Below are 18,336 nucleotides of genomic sequence, written 5' to 3'. Positions count from 1 at the left end.
TTTTTGTATAGGGGCGACTGATACCGGCATGGGTTGGTTCTCTGTCGCAGGGGGCGGAGTAGCTGCTGTGCTTGCCCTGGGAGGTGAGGGAGCCGCTGTGCTTGCCGTGGGGGGTGGAGTAGCCACAGGGCCTGTTGCTTTGTCATCAGCTGCAGAGAGGTTTCCTTCCCCTTGGGGGTTCTGAGTGGTGTTAAACAGGGCTCGGTAGGCGTGGGCCAGGCCCCAGCACATTGTAGTGATTTGCGTCTCCCTGGAATGGACAGGGTGACAGCATACTTCTTCCAAATATTCTACTAACTTTTCAGGGTTCTTCACTTGTTCAGGGGTAAAGTTCCAGAACACTGGGGGTGCCCATCGCCCTAGGCATTTGCCCATGTTATCCCACTCGCCCTGCCACTCATAACTATCCAGCCTTGGGGCAGATCTCTGGATGACGTTCTTAAATTGCTTACTAACCTTGGATAAAACCGCAACAATATTCCCAAGGAGTACCAATAGATATATCTTAACTACCCAGGGATGTTCAAGGTACTGGCAAGTTATTTTAACAAAGGAGATGAAGGTAGCGAGGGTGCCATTCTCTATTTCCTCCATAAAAAATCTCTCAGAGGAAAAGGTATAATTGCTAATGGTCTCCATGAGGTGGTACCCGAAATGCAGAAACGGCTTCATTACGAATCCCAAATACCAAATAACCCCCAATGCCAGCGTTTTAGTAACAAATCTCCCAGGCAAAACATCATTAATCACTGCAGAGCACAACAGACTACAAAACCCAACTCCAATTTTTAACAGGTACAGTAAAAACAAGAGCATGGTGCACAACAAATTAATATGTTACCAGATATAAATTGCTTAATATGCGCTAAATAATCTGTCGTTATCTCAACCCTTCGTGCCCCACGCTGGGCGCCAAAAAGGACTGTCGTGGTTTAACCCCAGCCAGCAAAAATAAATGCCACGCAGCCGCTCGCTCACACCCCCCCCGGTGGGATGGGGGAGAGAATCAGGAGGGCACAAGTAGGAAAGCTCCCGGGTTGAGATAAAAACAGTTTAATAATTGAAATAAAACTAAGTAGAACAGTAAGAATAACAATGAGAACAACAACAATAACAGAATACACAAAGCAGGCGATGCACAACGCAACCGCTCACCAACCGCCGACCGCGTGTCACAAATGGGGGGCGAGCCCCCCCACACACACACACACCTGGTTTTTATACTGAGCATGATGTCACATGGTATAGAATACCCCATTGGCCAGCTGGGTCCACCACCCCGGCTGTGCTCCCCCCTCCCGGTGCAAGCATCACCCAGCAACAGCCAAAGCATCAATAGGCCATCAACGCTCCTTTCACACCGAACCCAAAACACAGCATACCCCCCCCAAGCTACTGGGAAGAAAGTTAACCCTGTCCCAGCTGGAACCAGGACATTTGTTTACGTAAAAAAGCTCAGGTCTTCACTTAAGTATCCTGAAAGAACTGTTCCAGAATTTCTGCAAAGTTCTGTAAAGGACCTTCACTACACTGCTCTCACATTCAAGTCTAATTATTTCAAAGCTTCTATATTAAAATGTAGATAGCTTCTTTTCCCTGCAAAAGAGCATTTCTCTTCTCATTGAGGAACTCGGGGTCTTGCTGCCATCAAAGAATTAATGTGCAGTTTACTAAGCACCAGTTACCTGAGCAGCAGAAACAACAGCTCCTTAATTCATCAGAGCGGTTCTTTTGAACCAAGTTTTTTCCCTCCTTTTTATTTCTGTGGGATGCTTATACATTCAAACAAAAGGATAAAGACACCTGAAATGTGAAACCTGTTTCAAGTTCATGATGGGTTTTTTTTCCCCACTATTTTTGTGCCAAATACACGGAATAAACTACTACACAGCCTTCAAGATATGCCACTTCCCTTCTAAAGGGCTTTGAGAAAACAGTTTACTTACTCTAACCCTAAGGGTAGAAATTTTCAAGAACTCCAATGTTAACCCAAAGCACAATATAAACATTCAGCTATTACTGACTTTTCATGTTTTTAGTAATCCAGTGAGAACTCCTACTCAGTATATCTTCTGTCTCTGCTTCATATTTTCTTAAGCAACAGTAAATAACAGCTGTTTTCAGGAAAAAATTCTGTAAGAGGTAGGGCTCTTGTTACAGGAAAAGATCAGTCTATTAAACAGAGTTGAGTTTGATTTGGATTTACTATAGCTTTCTAGACTGCAATAATTCTTTAAAAACAAAAAAGGAGGAAAAAAACATTCCAGCCTTGGAACTAACCACAATCTTCTTTCCACACACACCCCACTTAAAATTTTAAGGATTAAAATCTTAACAGTTGAATGATTAATGTATCAATGAATTAAAAATTACCAATTAAAAGCAGCAGTGATTCCCTCATAACTTGCTATCTTTCACACAAAGACAGAAAGAAAAAATTGACTTATTTCCAGAAGCAGCTCAAGCAGAAATTCCTTTAGTTGGTATTTGGTTAGTGGTTTAGCATCCTGCAGAGAAGATAAGTTCGGGCAATGGCGGAATTTGTCAAACGGAAAGGGAAGAAGAATGAAGGAGAGGGAAGAGCTGAATAGGGAATAGAAGATTTAAGAGAAGTACAGGGTCATATAATAAAAGAAGTCGATCTAACAACAAATGAAGAGGTGAGCAGGAAAGGTACAGTTCATGTATACCAAATGGTTATTGCTGAAGAACCACCTGATCACAAGATACCAATCTGTATGCTAATAGACCAGCAGAAACATACAAGCATTGCTAGACAGTGCACAACTGATAAGGCCCAGTTCTTAAGAACTCATTCCAGTCCCTAAAAAAGTCTGTTCTACCTTTCAGGTTTGAGTATCTGCCCAACCACAACAGGCCATAATAAAAGAAGTCAGATTAAGAGTAAGATCCTGGAACTGTAGCCATTTTACCAGAATAAATATGCATTTACATATAAACTTTATACATTAAAATGCATACATTGTATGACCCTCAGGCCTCACACAGAAAAATTGTTTAAACTGTTTCCTTACACAAGGAAGTCCTGAAGTTGCCATAAGCATCATAAACAGGAACATTCTTGTATAATTTTGTCCACGAGGGAAATATTAATTCAACACAATAAAAAGTTTAAGTCAAAAGAGTAGTTATAAAATCCATTTACTTTTAACATCAGAAGCACTCCTGCAAGCTGCTGTATAAATGCAGCCATTATAACTCATGCTCTCAAGAGAAACCCACACAATCCTCCTGCACTAGAGTATACGGTTACCATTTATACACACAACATCTGGCATAGGAGATGTCTTGCTGCTCACAAGAAAACAGTACATCAACAATGGAATGCTACCATGAGGAACACAAATACGATTTTAGGATACTGCAGGAGAGGTGTTACAACTGTACCTGCCAAGGGTTACTGCTCAAACTAGAATACACACATAATTCAAGTAATCCTATTCAGGAGGGCTAAACTTGAACCACAACAGGTGCAAAACAGAGAGGAAATTAAGAGTCCCTCATTCAGGATAACAAAACAAAGACTGAACATAGGCCTAATGACTGCTCTCAAAACGCAAAGGGAGTAAGTGTCAGAGACAGGGAAAAACTGTTAGGCTTTCATTTTAAAAGGGAAAGGATGGTACGCCACGAGCAAGTACAACCCACCTAACTGTTAGAATAAAGTCCTGGCACTGCCTCCAATAGGAGAAGAAAAACAGCAAAAAAGCAAAATTTAACTAAATCTTACAATTTGATGCAGCTGCTTTTAACAGACTGAACCTTGTGACCCAAATCCCTTCCAATTTAGAAGAGCTGAAACATATAAAAAAAAAATGAGAACCATATTAAGACAACCCACTAGTTCTACCTGCTAATAAATACATTTTTACCTTACAATGATGATGCAAGCTCCAGTGTTGATTTTCACTATGATTCCTTTATCTGTTTTTTATTGCAAAGACACTACAGCTTTTCATACCACTAGTGTAAGAGGACAACTCGAAAAGTTAGCTACATATTCAGAGCTCTTTAAGTATTAGTAGTAAATTACAGACATACTTGACTACACTAGTTCTTTAGTGACTTCGGAGTAAGTTAGTCAATAATGATACTTTAAGCTTTTTGCACAGCTGTAAATGAACAGCTGAAAGATTGAGTAATTTGGAAACAAAGTAAAAGGTGCCACTGAACTGTATCTTTGGAAGTTAAAATGGGTTGAAATAGTAGCTGAGTTTATTAATAGTTACACATATAATAAAAATGGTTTTACGAAAACCCACTGATCAGATTACCCACAAAACCCACAGATCTTGCTCCACATCATCAAGTAATTAGTGCATTAAAAAAAAAATCACTATCTTGCAAACTATTTCTGAATGTGCTTTAGAGTACACAGCCTTTAACTAGAGGAATTCTCAGACCATTTTCAAGTTCTACCAGACATACCAAATAAATTCAAGATATTTTAAAACAAAATTAATTTAAATCTAGTATAATGCACACACGGTAACCCTCAAAACTGCATCCAATGTTGCTCTTTCAAACTATGGCTTAAATGGTTTTAAATTTTAACTACTCCTGAAGAAATATTTTTCTAAGCAAGAATGGTGATACAAATCTTTTTCAGGAGATTATATACATTTGTAATGCTTTATAGATTCTCCATCTAAAGCCATATATTTCTGTTTTCATAGTTTACCTTTCACTTTATGGAACAAGAAATTCACCATACCATGCTATGAAAAATATTCTGTCCTACTGCAGCAACAAGAAGTTGATGGGAATCCTAAAATTCCTTCAATGACAAAAAGTAAACTGAATTTCATCTTGAAATATTTTGGTTAGGAAAGCAGTCATTGACCAAGAAGTTAAAAGTATCCAGATACAAAACATGAAGTAAACTGAGTAGTTCTGATGAAAGATTCAGAAAAAGCAGAACTATAATAACATAATAAAACATCCAAATTTACCATGTTTGTAAGTGAAGGAAACATCATTACACATCATTGCAAATAAAACATGTCTACCAAAACATATGTGCAAATACCAATGATTACAAATGAAAAACAGTTTGGGGTGGGAATAAGGGTGTTAAAATACAGGCAGTCTGCAGTATTTCTGGAGCTTCTCTGTAGTAACCTGATGTCAGATTCACATTAAACTTGGTGTTCCTCTGCTTCTTGCACAAAAAAGGAATCTACTAGGAAGACTGCTGAGTGTATCCTTGAAGCAGCAATCTTCATCGACTTTACAAACATACATTTAGCTCTGAGAACAGTGACAACAATTAACACTGGTTTTATTCAAGATGGCCAAAGCATATAATTACATCTATCAGTAACTGCTTTCATCTACTCAGTTGAAAACGTACAAAACTATTAAGGATTTCAATTAAGGAAATCAAACCATTATATATGAAAGGAAAATTCTGATTAGTTTCTCATCCCAAATCCTTCAAAAAAAAATTAACTTACCAGCTTAATTGCCATATATTCATTTGTGTACAAATTTTTTCCTTGAAAAAAGAACAAAAACAAGAATGTGAGACATTGGCTTTCCTGTTCAAGTAAAATGCCATTTAAACTTCAAGAAAGTCTTTGAAATATTTTTGATCTAAGGTGCTAGGTGTTCTGGTAGCAACTTAAAACAGCGTGGCTTTATTAGTCTGATACCATACTTCAAAGAACTTTGATCTTAAATAGTGTAAGACGTGGTAGTTTCACCGAGAGAAAGTTTCAGCTATTTACCAAGTTTGCAAAATTTTTGTACACTAGAAAAGCTTGAAAATTGGTAAATTACTGTGAGTGGAATGTGATATTCTACATTTTCATATTTCTTGCTGTAAACTATTTAAAATTTATTTTAAAATTATCATATGGCTTGGGAACACCAGACACTAATTGAAGTTAGAATTAACTAGGATTATTTTTTTCCTCAATTCTGTAATTTAGTAAGTTTAAAGTTAGGAGAAAGAAGCCAAGAATATTACTGAGTTAAATGCTTACACCATCTGGAAAATGCATCTGCTGCTTTAAAAGTGATTCTGTAACGGGATAAGCATATTTCAACAAGCATTACTTCAAGTTGTGTGCAATAACTAAAATATTAAACAAGGTTTATAGGTGTAAAATTAAAAAATAGCAGATAAAGTAAAAAATAAGTTGTCACTTCCGACACTTTTTGTTTCTCTATAGTCTTCAAACAAGTTTAGTGTGTATTATTTTCAATGACAATCCTACTTTTTTCTCTGTAGTATTACTCACGTCTGAATTTCCCATGTTCATCTCAGTTTTGTTAAAGAAATCAAACAGGGAAAAGACATGGATCAAAACAAAAAGGTTCCCTGCAAAGACAGTTACATTTCTAGTCAAAGACTGTGATCTCAGCTCTAATCCTTATTTTTAAAAATAGAGTACTCTTGCAAAGCTGAAAAAAAGATGTACTAAAATCACGTGTCTGTTAAGGGATCAACTTAAAAAAAGCAAGTTACTTGAAGGCTGTACAGTAATAAACACAGAATCAGCATGCCCTAATCTGACCACCAAAAGAATGGATAATTCCAAGACCTATCCAGGGACTAGAGTGGAAATCCAGGCATCTTAAATAGTTATTTCTTATCTTACGATCATTTGAGTTACATTTTTGACAAAAAGTATACTTTGTTTGAAGTTGCTTCTGTGTCTTTGCATGCTGTTACATTCTAGAAGACATTAAAAGAAATTCTTGCAGGAGCCCTGCTCATTCAGTTTATTAGATATATAAATCAGATACTGGAGTAGCTAACAAATCCAGTTACAGTTAAGTGATTGGATATTGGGTTCCAGTAGCCAAATGCAGTAATGACAGGCTTATCATACTGAAGAAACATCAGAAGAGACATTATAACTTTCCAAGTGGTGATTCAACACAATTGTCTCTTTAAAATATGGAAGACAGCAGATTTGACACCACTGTTGATCTATCTCTAAGCACATAACAGGTATTGTGTAATGCATCACATGCAGCAGCAACAAGCTTTCTTTTACTACCCCATCAGTTTATCTTAACTGTAACTCAGAAGAGCCTTACCATTAACAACTCAATATTCAAAACAATTTAGTCCTTTGCACGTTAATGGTTGCTCATCACAGACAGTCATTTGCTACATACAGCCAATACAGCATTTGATCCACAAGTCACTACAGAAGTCTGGCTATTCTTTTCTTCTCAGGTGGAAGAACTACAATGGCTACTGATTTATAACTGATTTTTTATCTCCTGAAGCACAGCTTCACTGCTCTTTAACAACTTTATTCCTCCTTTAAGTCTTTAAGATTTGACCCTAAGACACATGCCCAAAATATATTCCAGTTTGCGGAAGTACATAAAACAAACCAAGCGCTTGTGTACATCTTTGTAGGAGGGATACCTATTTAAGTTACTTGCTACTGTAGTAACACAAATGCAAAAATAACAAATTTAAATCAGAATCTGTAATACCAATCTTAAATCCTGCTTTCAGTAACTTACATTTAAAACATCTTACTGTACAAATAACAATAAATAAGGATTTGAAATATCTACTATATATGCAAAAAAAAGCAGACGTTAAGAAGAGAAAGCCGGCACTTGTCCTGGTGGCTGTTACAGGACAATACATTACACTATTATCTTCCTCCTATTTCTTTTACTTGTTTGTCCTATTTTATTACAATACTATCAGACTTGAAGTTTTAACTACTTTAATATTCTACTTAGAATGAAATAGGTGATTTCACTCTGTATCTGCTGCAAGCAAATCAGTTAATCTGGTATTGATCTGAAGTAGATAATCAGCTCTGTACATTGTGACTTCTCCAAGACAACAGACAGGAAAAAGTTTAACTTTATTAGTTTACAGTTGCCTTCAGTAGTAAATGTGACATTAATTATACTGGTTTGATTTAGTTCATGGAGAGGTTTAACAGAAAAAATATCATTCAAAGCCAATTCAGAAAAGTTTAGGACAAGCTGAAGACAGACTTTCAGCTTGACTTGTGAACTGCAGAGGTACATGTATAACACTGTAAAGGTCAAAATACATCAATCTTGTTTAACTATTAATAGAAATAACAAAAGTACCTTTTACTGAGATTATGTTAAATTCAGTATCCTCAGTCAGAGCTCCAGCAATGCTACCCTTCATCCCTCTATAGTATTAATATGCTAAGCTTGTTTATATTCTGACTCAGACTAGATATAAGGTCCCCAGAAAGCACTATATTAAAAACATGCTTTATTTTATGCATGTTATAAACATGCATATATAAACATGTTATATTTTATTCAAGCACTATATTAAAAACATTGTCTGAAGGACAATGAGTACTAGTTCTACCAAGGCAGAAGATCAATAGAAACACAACACCTACAGAGCCCCCTATATAGCCCTACTCTCAAATACCCTACTTTCAAACCCATCTCTCCTTAAACCTGGAAGCAGTGCATTAACTCAAGCCTTCCAGGAATACTGGAATAAACTCTTGCCATTAAGTGTCAGTTTATATTTGTTAACATATAGAGAATTTCCAGTTCTAGAAAACCCTGGCTAATCATGCTGTCATCATGGAAATTTCAGTCCCTAAACTAAATATATACTCTTCCAAAAGCACACACCCATTATTTAGTGTCTATTTTAATAAATGGTAAAATTTCCAGCTTTACTCCCCAAATTCTTCAAAATTCCACAGGTCCTTCTCCATCTGTCCCTTCTTCTTCACCATTTGATTTTCATCCATCTGTTCAGCAGAGAACTAAGTGACTGAATTACCCATCTCCCAGATTCTCTCTACAGATAGATTCTCACTACCTCAGCCTAACAGCAGCTCGCTGTTTAGCCTCACTACACTGCTGCTGATGGAAAGGAAACCAAGGAATCCAGGAGTTTGCTGCTATTAAAAACACTGCAGTGCATGCTACACTGTCTCCAAGAGATCTCCAAGACCACAGTACTGTAAGCTAGACCTACAGAAGGAGTATGGGTCTCACATACACTTTAACTCCAAATCCATCCAAATAAACTGCTTCAGGAAGCCAGGAAAGGTAGCAAAATACAATAACCATGAAGTAATTTCCAGCATCTTGGAAGAGACAACTGACTGAATTTAGGATGGCACTGCACACAGTTACGAAACATTTCTAGTCCCAGAAAGTCTCCTGCTACAGAGATTCTTAATATGTAGTAGAGCTTGCACTATGCCAGGGACAAGCCAGAAAAGATGTGCAAGGCAAATTTAACCTATCTGAAGCCTGAAAGTAGTTTGAAGAGCTGTATGGTATGTTCATGTAGACATTTTCATGTCTAAACTGCATACAATGGCCTTGAATAATGTAAACTGAAATAAAGAAACAAGGATCTTACCTAACCGTAGTTCTCCAAAATTACCGCATCCGATTTTTTTGCCAACTCTGAAATTAGGTCCAACCATTAACACTCCAGAAGTTGAAGAACCAGTTCCACGTGGATTATGGACTGACCTCCCACTAGGCCGTGCCATTCTTTCATCTGGCTTGTCCTTGTCTTTCTTTCTACTATCCATGTCAAATTTACGGTACTCCACTTTGATTTCTTCCTCTTTTTAAAAATCAGTATCAGCAAACTCCAATTGGACAATATGAGAATGAAAACATCACCGGTGAAGTGCCCAGCTGGTTACTGTCAGTAAGCAATCAATAGCAGCCTGCTCATCCCATTTGCAAAGCCTTGATAGTATCTGTAGTAAAAATATATCTTCAGAATGCACAACACCAGCAATATTTACTAGTATTTACAGGAATTCTGTTGAAGAAAAATGAAGTTACTCAATACAGTAAGATTCTTGTACAAAATTACCTCTCCCTTCAACTAGTCATATAATTAAGCTATAACTAATTATATTTGCTTTACAGATCCTCTATGAAAAGCACTGCTGTAAGGTTAAAGCACATAATGGCAAGAGATATTGGTGTGATTGAAGTGAGCTAAAAAATCTCAAGGCTTAATGCAACAGATATTTTCCAAAAAAACCCAAACCTATAAAACTACTTCCTGACTAGGTAGACACACTTAAAATCGACATTTAGACACTCGTTGCATCTTATGCCAACTCTGCAAAAGAAAGCATTTTATTTCTAAGTTTTTTGCCCCCAGTAGTTACCTGTTAATCTAAGGAAATGCTCAAGCTGCACAATTATTGAAGTTATTAAAAGATATTCAAACTTAAAATGATTCCATTGTCTTTTCTGAATTATAATTTCTGAGATGCACAATTTAAAAACTCATGGCAAGGACACTTCAGTTCTTTCAGTAACTTCTAGAGTCTGAAAATATATTTACTTATTCTCCCCGGCCCATTTAATTATGTCATAAATTTGCTTCCCCACTCCCTTTGTCCATCGTTTAGCATCATTGCCCAGACACTAATTCCAACATGGATTTCAGCAAAAACATAATGTTAGCTTACTACTGCAATAAAGAACCCCAAGAAAGCTTTCATCTTCATCTTGCCCATAAGAATAGTGCATACTGTTTTCTATTTGACAACAGCGGTTTAAAAACCCAAAATCCAGAAGATAGTTGGCTACTACATAGCCAGAATTTCAGGGTGAGTTAAATATCTGTTCAAAATTATTTTGCTACATTTGCTTCAATGTTGGGAACACACTGCAGTAAAAGAAAACATCCTATGAAAAAATAATGTGTTTCAGGTGCTACAGCCTATTTTAAAGATAGTCATCAGGAGCTTATTTTAAACGCTTTGAACTGAACACACTTTCATTTCTTAAACCCATTTCTCACAAAGCAAAATTATTACTCATATCATAGCTTATTACAACATTTTAAAAATCAAAGAGCCAGTAGAGAAAAGATACCAAAGAATATGAACCACCCCCCAAATAATAGCATCTGCTGAACCATGGATATTCACAGCATGGTAATAACTAGATGATATCACTAACCAACAGCTGACTAACCTATCATCTGAACAATGAAGCACATGGAAATTTGTTTGGCGAAGAAACATGGTCCCCTTACTACAAAAGGGGGAATGAAAGACTCTTTCTGAGAACAATCAAAAAATGCAAATGCAGGTTCCAGTCCAAGTAGACTTGCTTAATGCAAGGGAAAAGGACTTCAACAGTGACTAATGAATGCAGTTGTGTGGTGTAGTATAGACAGAGGCATTTAAGAGAAAAATACAAGCACATTTTGGCTACAACATTTGGCTTGCAGGTTCAAGCACCACCACTAGATACCCTAAAGTCACTTTCCAAATACAGATCTCGGAGGAACAGACTCAATGGAAAGCAGTAAGTAATTTTTCCTCACCTGCTGTGCTACAAAAGCTAGGGAAGAAATAAGAAAACTAGAAATGAAGTGTGTTGAGATAGGACTTCAGGGGCACCATTTAGTACTTAGAAAGAAGGTCAGTACATTTGATGCAGCAGAAAGCATACATGTTTTAATTACCAAAGAAAAAAGATTTATGTTCCATATCTTACTGGTTCTCCAGTGAGAAATAACAAGGTAAAAAATCCTAGAATTTTTAGTGCTAATACACAGGCTTCATGGCAAATAGAAGGCAAAGCACCTAAGCATAGCATATTACTGCCATCACCAAAGAGTAAAAAAACATAAGACAGTTACTAACCCAATTATTTGGTAATCTCAGCAGCAGGCCAAACTTCCTGGCACTATTTTCCATATACCAAAATCTTCATACTACTAAGTGCTGAAAGACATATCTTGCAACAGTGAAAGCCTAGAAAGGCACTAATAGTTCATACCAATAGGCTCTACAACAGAGCACTAGGACTACAGAAGGGACTAGATATGCAGGCAAACCTGGAGAAATCCAAATCCGATTTCAGAGTTAATAGGATTCTTAGCTTACAAGTTTTCCATAGCTTACCTGTTGACACATATACAATATCTAATCAACAGGCTAAATGAGTTTAAAGTTGTATTCTTCCAATGCATCACAACCTCATTTTAGAACGACAAAACAGTTCCACTTTTGTCATTTATTTCAGATTTCCCCATTTTGTCTTTATATTTAGCTATGACATGAGCACAGCATTGTAGCCTTGCTAACTGAGCAGAAAACTTAGCTGTAACAGGCTGGGTTTTGCAGGTGCTGAGAAGTAAGTCATGATGCATGAGGAGCATGGAATAACAAGCAGGCAACATGAAGACAAAGGGCACCAGAAATCCAGTAGCAGCACTAAGGCAACAGTGATCTCTAAGAACACAGTTGTGAGCCAAAGGAAGTCCAGCATCACTGGAAAAGAGTCCAATCTCACACTGTTTCAGCTCATATAGCAATAAAACAGTACCAGAGAAGCCAAGCTGGAAGCTCAAGGTCAGATTATTTGGTATTTATGCAAAGCATATTAGCTGCTCTGTGTACATGCTTGCCCAGATGAAGCCTAGTAGTTATCAAGACACTGAAGCTTTGCCAGTGAGAAATTAATTTGCACAATATATTTTTTCAACCCACCTATAATCATAGGAAAAGTCAAAATAACAACCAAGCCCACCCTTTAATAGTATTAAGTTACCAGAGATGAAGACTTGCAATACGTTTAGAACCTTCATTTTAAAAATATCCTATCAGCACAAATATACCTTTTTCTATAATTTAAGTCTAATATTTTAGATACCAGTTTATTAGGCACTAATGGCAACAGACTTTCTCAAGTCAGTTTATACTACAGTCTTTATCAAGAGAAATTTTTCCTGATTACTCAATACACACACAGCCTCAGACACTGAAAATGTCTTATTGTATAACACTGCACACCTAAACAAATATCAAATCAGATGCTCTTTTAAGCAATTTATAATACATAAGTTAATTACCAATTGGTTAATTAACAACCAATTTGGAACAGAATCCTGACAAAGAAACTATTGCCAGTATTTTTTAATTCCAGTCTTCACTCTGAAACTGAAGTTACGGTAGTTTAAGTTTTAATTAGTTTCAAAAACTGAGCTAAATTATGAGAAATCTCTTCTTGCCTTTTATTTTTTTTAAAATCTTTTGTGAGATGCCCACCCAGCCACTCTCTCAATCCCCCTCCTCAAAAGGACAGTGGAAGAAAATAAGATGAAAAAGCTCATGAGTCAAGATCAAGACAGAGAGATCACTCACTAATTACGGTCACAAGCAAAACAGACTTGACTTGGGCAAGATTAATTTATCGCCAATTAAAATAGGGTACAATGGTGAGAAACAAAGACAAAGCTAAAAGCACCTTTTCCCCAACCCCCTTCTTCCCAGGCTCACCTTCACTACTTCCCACTCCTTTACCTCCTCCCCTAAGCGGCACAGGGGGACAAGGAAAAGGGGCTATCGTCAGTCCACAACAGCTCCTCTCTGCTGCTCGTTCCTCCTTATGCTGTTGCCCTGCTCCAGCATGGAGTCCCTGCCACAGGAGACAGTCCTTCACGAACTGCTCCAATGTGAGTCCCTTCCACAGTCCTTCAGGAACAGATTGCTCCAGTGTGGGTCCCCCATGGGGCACAAGCCCTGCCAGAAAACCTGCTCCTGCGTGGGCTCTTCTCCACAAGCCACAGCTCCTGCCAGTAGCCTGCTCTGGTGTGGGCTCTCCACAGGCTGCAGCTTCCTTCAGGACATATCTACCTGTGTCACCATGGTCATCTCCACGGACTGCAGGGGGACAACCTGCATCACCATGGTCATCTCCACGGGCTGCAGGGGGACAACCTGCATCACCATGGTCATCTCCACAGGCTGCAGGGGGACAACCTGCATCACCATGGTCATTTCCACGGGCTGCAGGGGGACAACCTGCATCACCATGGTCGTCTCCACGGGCTGCAGGGGAATCTCTGCTCCAGTGCTGGAGCACCTCCTCTCCCTCCTTCACCGACCTTGGTGACTGCAGGGCTGTTTCTCTCACATATTCTCACTCTTCTCTCACAGCTGCTGTGCAGCTTTTTTTACCCTTTCTTAAATATGTTTTCCTGGAGGTACCACCATCTTCACTGCTGTGCTCAGCTGTGCTCTGCAGTGTCTCCAGCACAGGGCAGCCCTGGCCTTTCCTCACAGAGGCCCCTGCAGCCTCCCTGGCAACACCTGGGCATAGACACCCAGTGCATTTACAAAAGCAACATTCATGTCTTTCAAATTTTTGAAATTCCAAACACTACAGGTGAGTACCTGCTTTTTTAAAGCAATGAGTGCTTCCAGGAGAAATAGCCTACCACGCACTTTTCAATCTAAGAAGCCACTGTTCCCGAAACTTTTGTGTCCACACACAGACCCACCACAAGCTGTCTGCCGGATGTCATTTTAAAAACTGAGATTGCAGTAATAGAAAAGATAAGTTACAATGAATTCAAGGGATAAAGATAAGCTTGAGTATAAGCTTCCATATTCATCAAGTAGATTAGTTTTGTAAATGGTACTAGCATTTTGAAAGCAAATCACAAAGCAGGGGAAAAAACAATAAAACCCAATAAAATAGTTTAGAGGAAATAGTAAATAAACTGATGACTGAACTCCTTTCTAAAAAAAAAAAATTTCTCATAATGCTTAAGTAATGCTTTATTGAGTGCTTTACTAAAATTTAAGGCAACAATGCTTTATTGAGTGCTTTACTAAAATTTAAGGCATTATTAATAACATAAATTTCAGTTTCCAAAAATCCACCTATTATATGGACGAATCTATTATATGGCCCTTCCCTCTTCTGCTTTTGAACCAACAGATACTCCAGTTACATTACAGGTATGTTTTTTATATAAACTGAAATTAGGACCTTTTATCAGATTCCTGCTAAACAAACATCAGAAGCCCCATACATTTTTCACACACTACATGTCAGAAGGAAGACACACAAGCATTCCTGTCACAGTTTCTCCAGGACACAAGTATTCTCTTACAACATTTCCCAACAAAATAATCTGCAGCTAATTTGAAATAAGGAGAGCACTTAAGACTTTCTTCATATTGAAGTTCCTATACAACATTTTATAAAGTATTTACCTTAGAAATACAAAAGGCATTCATGGTTTTGCTTATTTACACTGCACTTACCTATGACAGAGTTATACTGTTGATAGCAGTATCTCTTCTTCACCACAATGCTCACATTCTAGAGGAAAAGCACTAAAAGGCAAAGATACATATATGTAGTATTTGCAATTACTTGGGCATGTAAAAACTTCTGATAAAGAATGCAAGTAAATTAAAAGTTATGGGAATTGCATTAGTTTTCCTAGATTGGTAAGGAAGATCCAGCAGATTTTTTGCAAAGAGTCGGCGTAATTTGTAGGGCTCAGATGTCAGACGCCATTCAAAAGCGTGCCTGACCTAAACTGAAAAAAGTTAACACATACACTAAAAGCATTCTAAATTATTTGCATAATCCTTTTCTTGCTATGTGCTAGTTATATGAGCTATACTTTCTCCACATGCAATCTGCCTGAAAAATATGCCTCATTTCACAGCTTGACTTTCTGTTTAATTTTCATTTTTCATCTCTGCCTACTTTAATGAGCACACTTGACCCATAAGCTTCAGCCAGACATCAGGGAATAGTTAGGATTTAAATAAGCATTCTTGTTCAAAAAATATACAATTAAATATCAGTATAATGGCAAACACACCACCAAAGCCAAGTTAACAAAGCAATGTCATAGGAGTGAAATGAGTATTTATGTTGAAGTATGAAGAGAAGAAAAGGCAAAGGAAGCTATGAAAAAAGAAGTCAAAATGATATTACATAACAGGAAAAGTAATTAGATCTTAATTAGAAATTCGATCTACAATCCATACAGATTGAGGAAAAAAGGTGAAACAAGAGTGGAAGACCTGTAAGGAAGCAGTCAGAGTAACTGAGATGCAAAACTAACATCAGCTGATAGAGGTTTTATTTATTTAATGGAATTTAATAGACATTCCCAAGCACTGTAGGGAGACTGCCTGAAAAGCAAGGAGAGGAGTGGTGAAGACAAGCAAGATGGGTGAAGACAATAGCTAGATACATGTTTCAGTTGACTGGCAGCAGTCATAGACCTAACACCTGCAGAAGAATAAAAGGTATCTCAGGCTCAGTTTTAGAAACATAAATTAAAATCAATGGCAAAAGACAGCCAGGCTACTGGTCCGTGTCAACACATGACTTAAATACAGAACATACAGTCAAATTAACCAAGTAAATATAAACTTAGCCACAAAACTATAGTAATACCATCCCAAATCAAAATAAAATCCCAAATTGCAATGAAGAAGCACATGAGGACAACTACATTTGTTGGGTCCATAGAGAATTAATTATTTCTGCTAGTACTAGCTTTACCACACTTGATATAAGGAGTCAAAGGCAAAATTTATTAGCCTGGATTCACCAATACATTGGTGTGGCTAAACTACTAGCTATGGAACTACAGTGGTTACTCCCAGCTCAGGAGGGTTTGCTCAGTTCTCTGCTCCATTAAATGAACATGCTATAATTCCCCTACATGATCACTTCCAAACTTTTGTGCACTTGACCTCACAACTTCAGTAATGTTCTTTCTGAATTAAAATAGGTGATTAAATACTTCAACAAAGCCAAGGCAAGGACTAAATGGACCATTCCCTAAAGACCTCTACTGTCTAAAGGTTAGATGAGCAATTTTGTGATATTTGAAGAGGACAGACAGGCAACTGGTTCCTTGAAGGGACATTTTTATTCTACAGAGTATGTTTTACACATGGATGATTTGCACACAAAGCTTGCTTACTTAATAGACAAGGAGATTTCAACTCAGAAAATCCAACTTGTTTGAAATGTTCGGTTTGCACTTTCTCTGCTGCATAAAATTCTACACAGAGAGCAACTGAATGAGTTTTAATGGAACTATACAGGTATGTAAACAAAAACGATCCTTCAATTCAACACTATACTCAACCTATTTTTTACTTAAATTCATGTTGTGCAGTTGTATAATCCTGAAGAACTCAGAACACTGAAAACTCTCTAAGAATACATACAGAACTAGACATACAGAAATTAAAATTAAGCAAATATCTCACTTCCAAATGAATTCCTTCTGGGAAAACGTCGGTATTTTTTTCCGCTAACATATACACATTATGATCGCTGAACGATTTATATGTAAAGAGTATTTGCCTAAATGTCTAAAGAAAACCATTTAAAGGCACTGAAGAAAAACAATGTAATATTATATACATGGTGAACAAATGGGTGAGTGAGAAAAACATATTCAGGCTCTATTCTGTCTTCTGTTCCATTATACACTCAGTATATTCAACAGCTTGGCTGCTATTGTTCCAAGTTCACCCAAAAGAACACATTATATATTAATCAAGCACATGCTGCTACAGAAAAATCTGTGGAGCAAAACCTTTACCTAAACCTACACTGGAGAAATTTTCCTTTAAATCCTCTTAATCTTTTCTTCCTTGATTCAGCATTCAAAACCTAATAGAGCAGTGCAACACCAGCTATAAGAAAAAAGGATAATTACACAAGGCCACAAAAATTTGATCAAATCTTCTAATCATATTTGTATTAAAGTTGTTCTTTTTCAAGTGCCCTGGAAACAACTGCCAATTCTTTAGGTTGCACCACTACCAAAGATGATACATACCCACTCATACACAATTTCTTTCACATCTATTGGTGGAAAAGATCTTAAAGCCCCAGTTGGGCTGGCAATTTTAAAGCACCGTTGAGTTTTATTATCATATAAGTATTTCTGATTTCTTACACAGCCACACTCACATAAGAACATCCCATTCAAAGTTTGCTTTAAGGTCGAAGCCAAATTATTGCCAGAAAGTGACAGACTGCTAAAATTCAAATTCTGATACAGGGATTGGCAGAAGGAAGAAGTGACACCTAGAAAACATTTTAGACATCCCTAGGTTACAGAGGTATGTATCTATGCATCTCTCTAAACCTCAGTTGAAAATGTCCCAGTTAATACCACCGAAGACTATATGCCACATAACAAGAACCCTACTCTGCAGGAATAAAGACTTTCTAGGACCCTATATAAGGTACAGTAAAAGACTAATTCATTTAAGCACCTTCTTTATTCATACATCTCTCAAATGGCTGAGCCTGCAGCAGCAGCACCACTGTAATTACATGCAAGTTTACATATTCTGAGATGTATGTCATAATGTCCACATTCAAATGTGCAAGTCACCTTTAAAATAAAAACTTACTAGCTACTTCATTCTGTTTTCATGTTCCAGATTTACTCTTAAATAAACCTATTAAGAGAACATTAAAGCTGCTAAATAAAACATTCCACTGTCCTGAAGTCACAAAGTTAAATGAAACATGCAACCA

At 37.3% G+C, this 18,336-nt stretch overlaps 1 protein-coding gene across 1 annotated transcript in view; it reads right to left on the bottom strand.

Moving 5' to 3' along the window:
- The window catches only part of CSNK1G3 (casein kinase 1 gamma 3), a 72,053-nt gene extending 56,917 nt beyond the window's left edge, over positions 1-15,136 (bottom strand). The window contains exons 1-3 of the mRNA XM_075136336.1: positions 15,066-15,136; positions 9,383-9,799; positions 5,478-5,518 (exon numbers count right to left, since the gene is read on the bottom strand). Coding sequence (XP_074992437.1) covers positions 5,478-5,518; positions 9,383-9,560 — 219 coding nt within the window. The 5' untranslated portion in view covers positions 9,561-9,799; positions 15,066-15,136. The remainder of the gene's footprint in view (positions 1-5,477; positions 5,519-9,382; positions 9,800-15,065) is intronic.
- Between the last annotated feature and the right edge of the window lie 3,200 nt (positions 15,137-18,336).

This window comes from Calonectris borealis, chromosome Z (assembly GCF_964195595.1).
Source record: "Calonectris borealis chromosome Z, bCalBor7.hap1.2, whole genome shotgun sequence".
NCBI lineage: Eukaryota > Metazoa > Chordata > Aves > Procellariiformes > Procellariidae > Calonectris > Calonectris borealis.
This window is presented reverse-complemented; position numbering and strand designations above follow the sequence as displayed.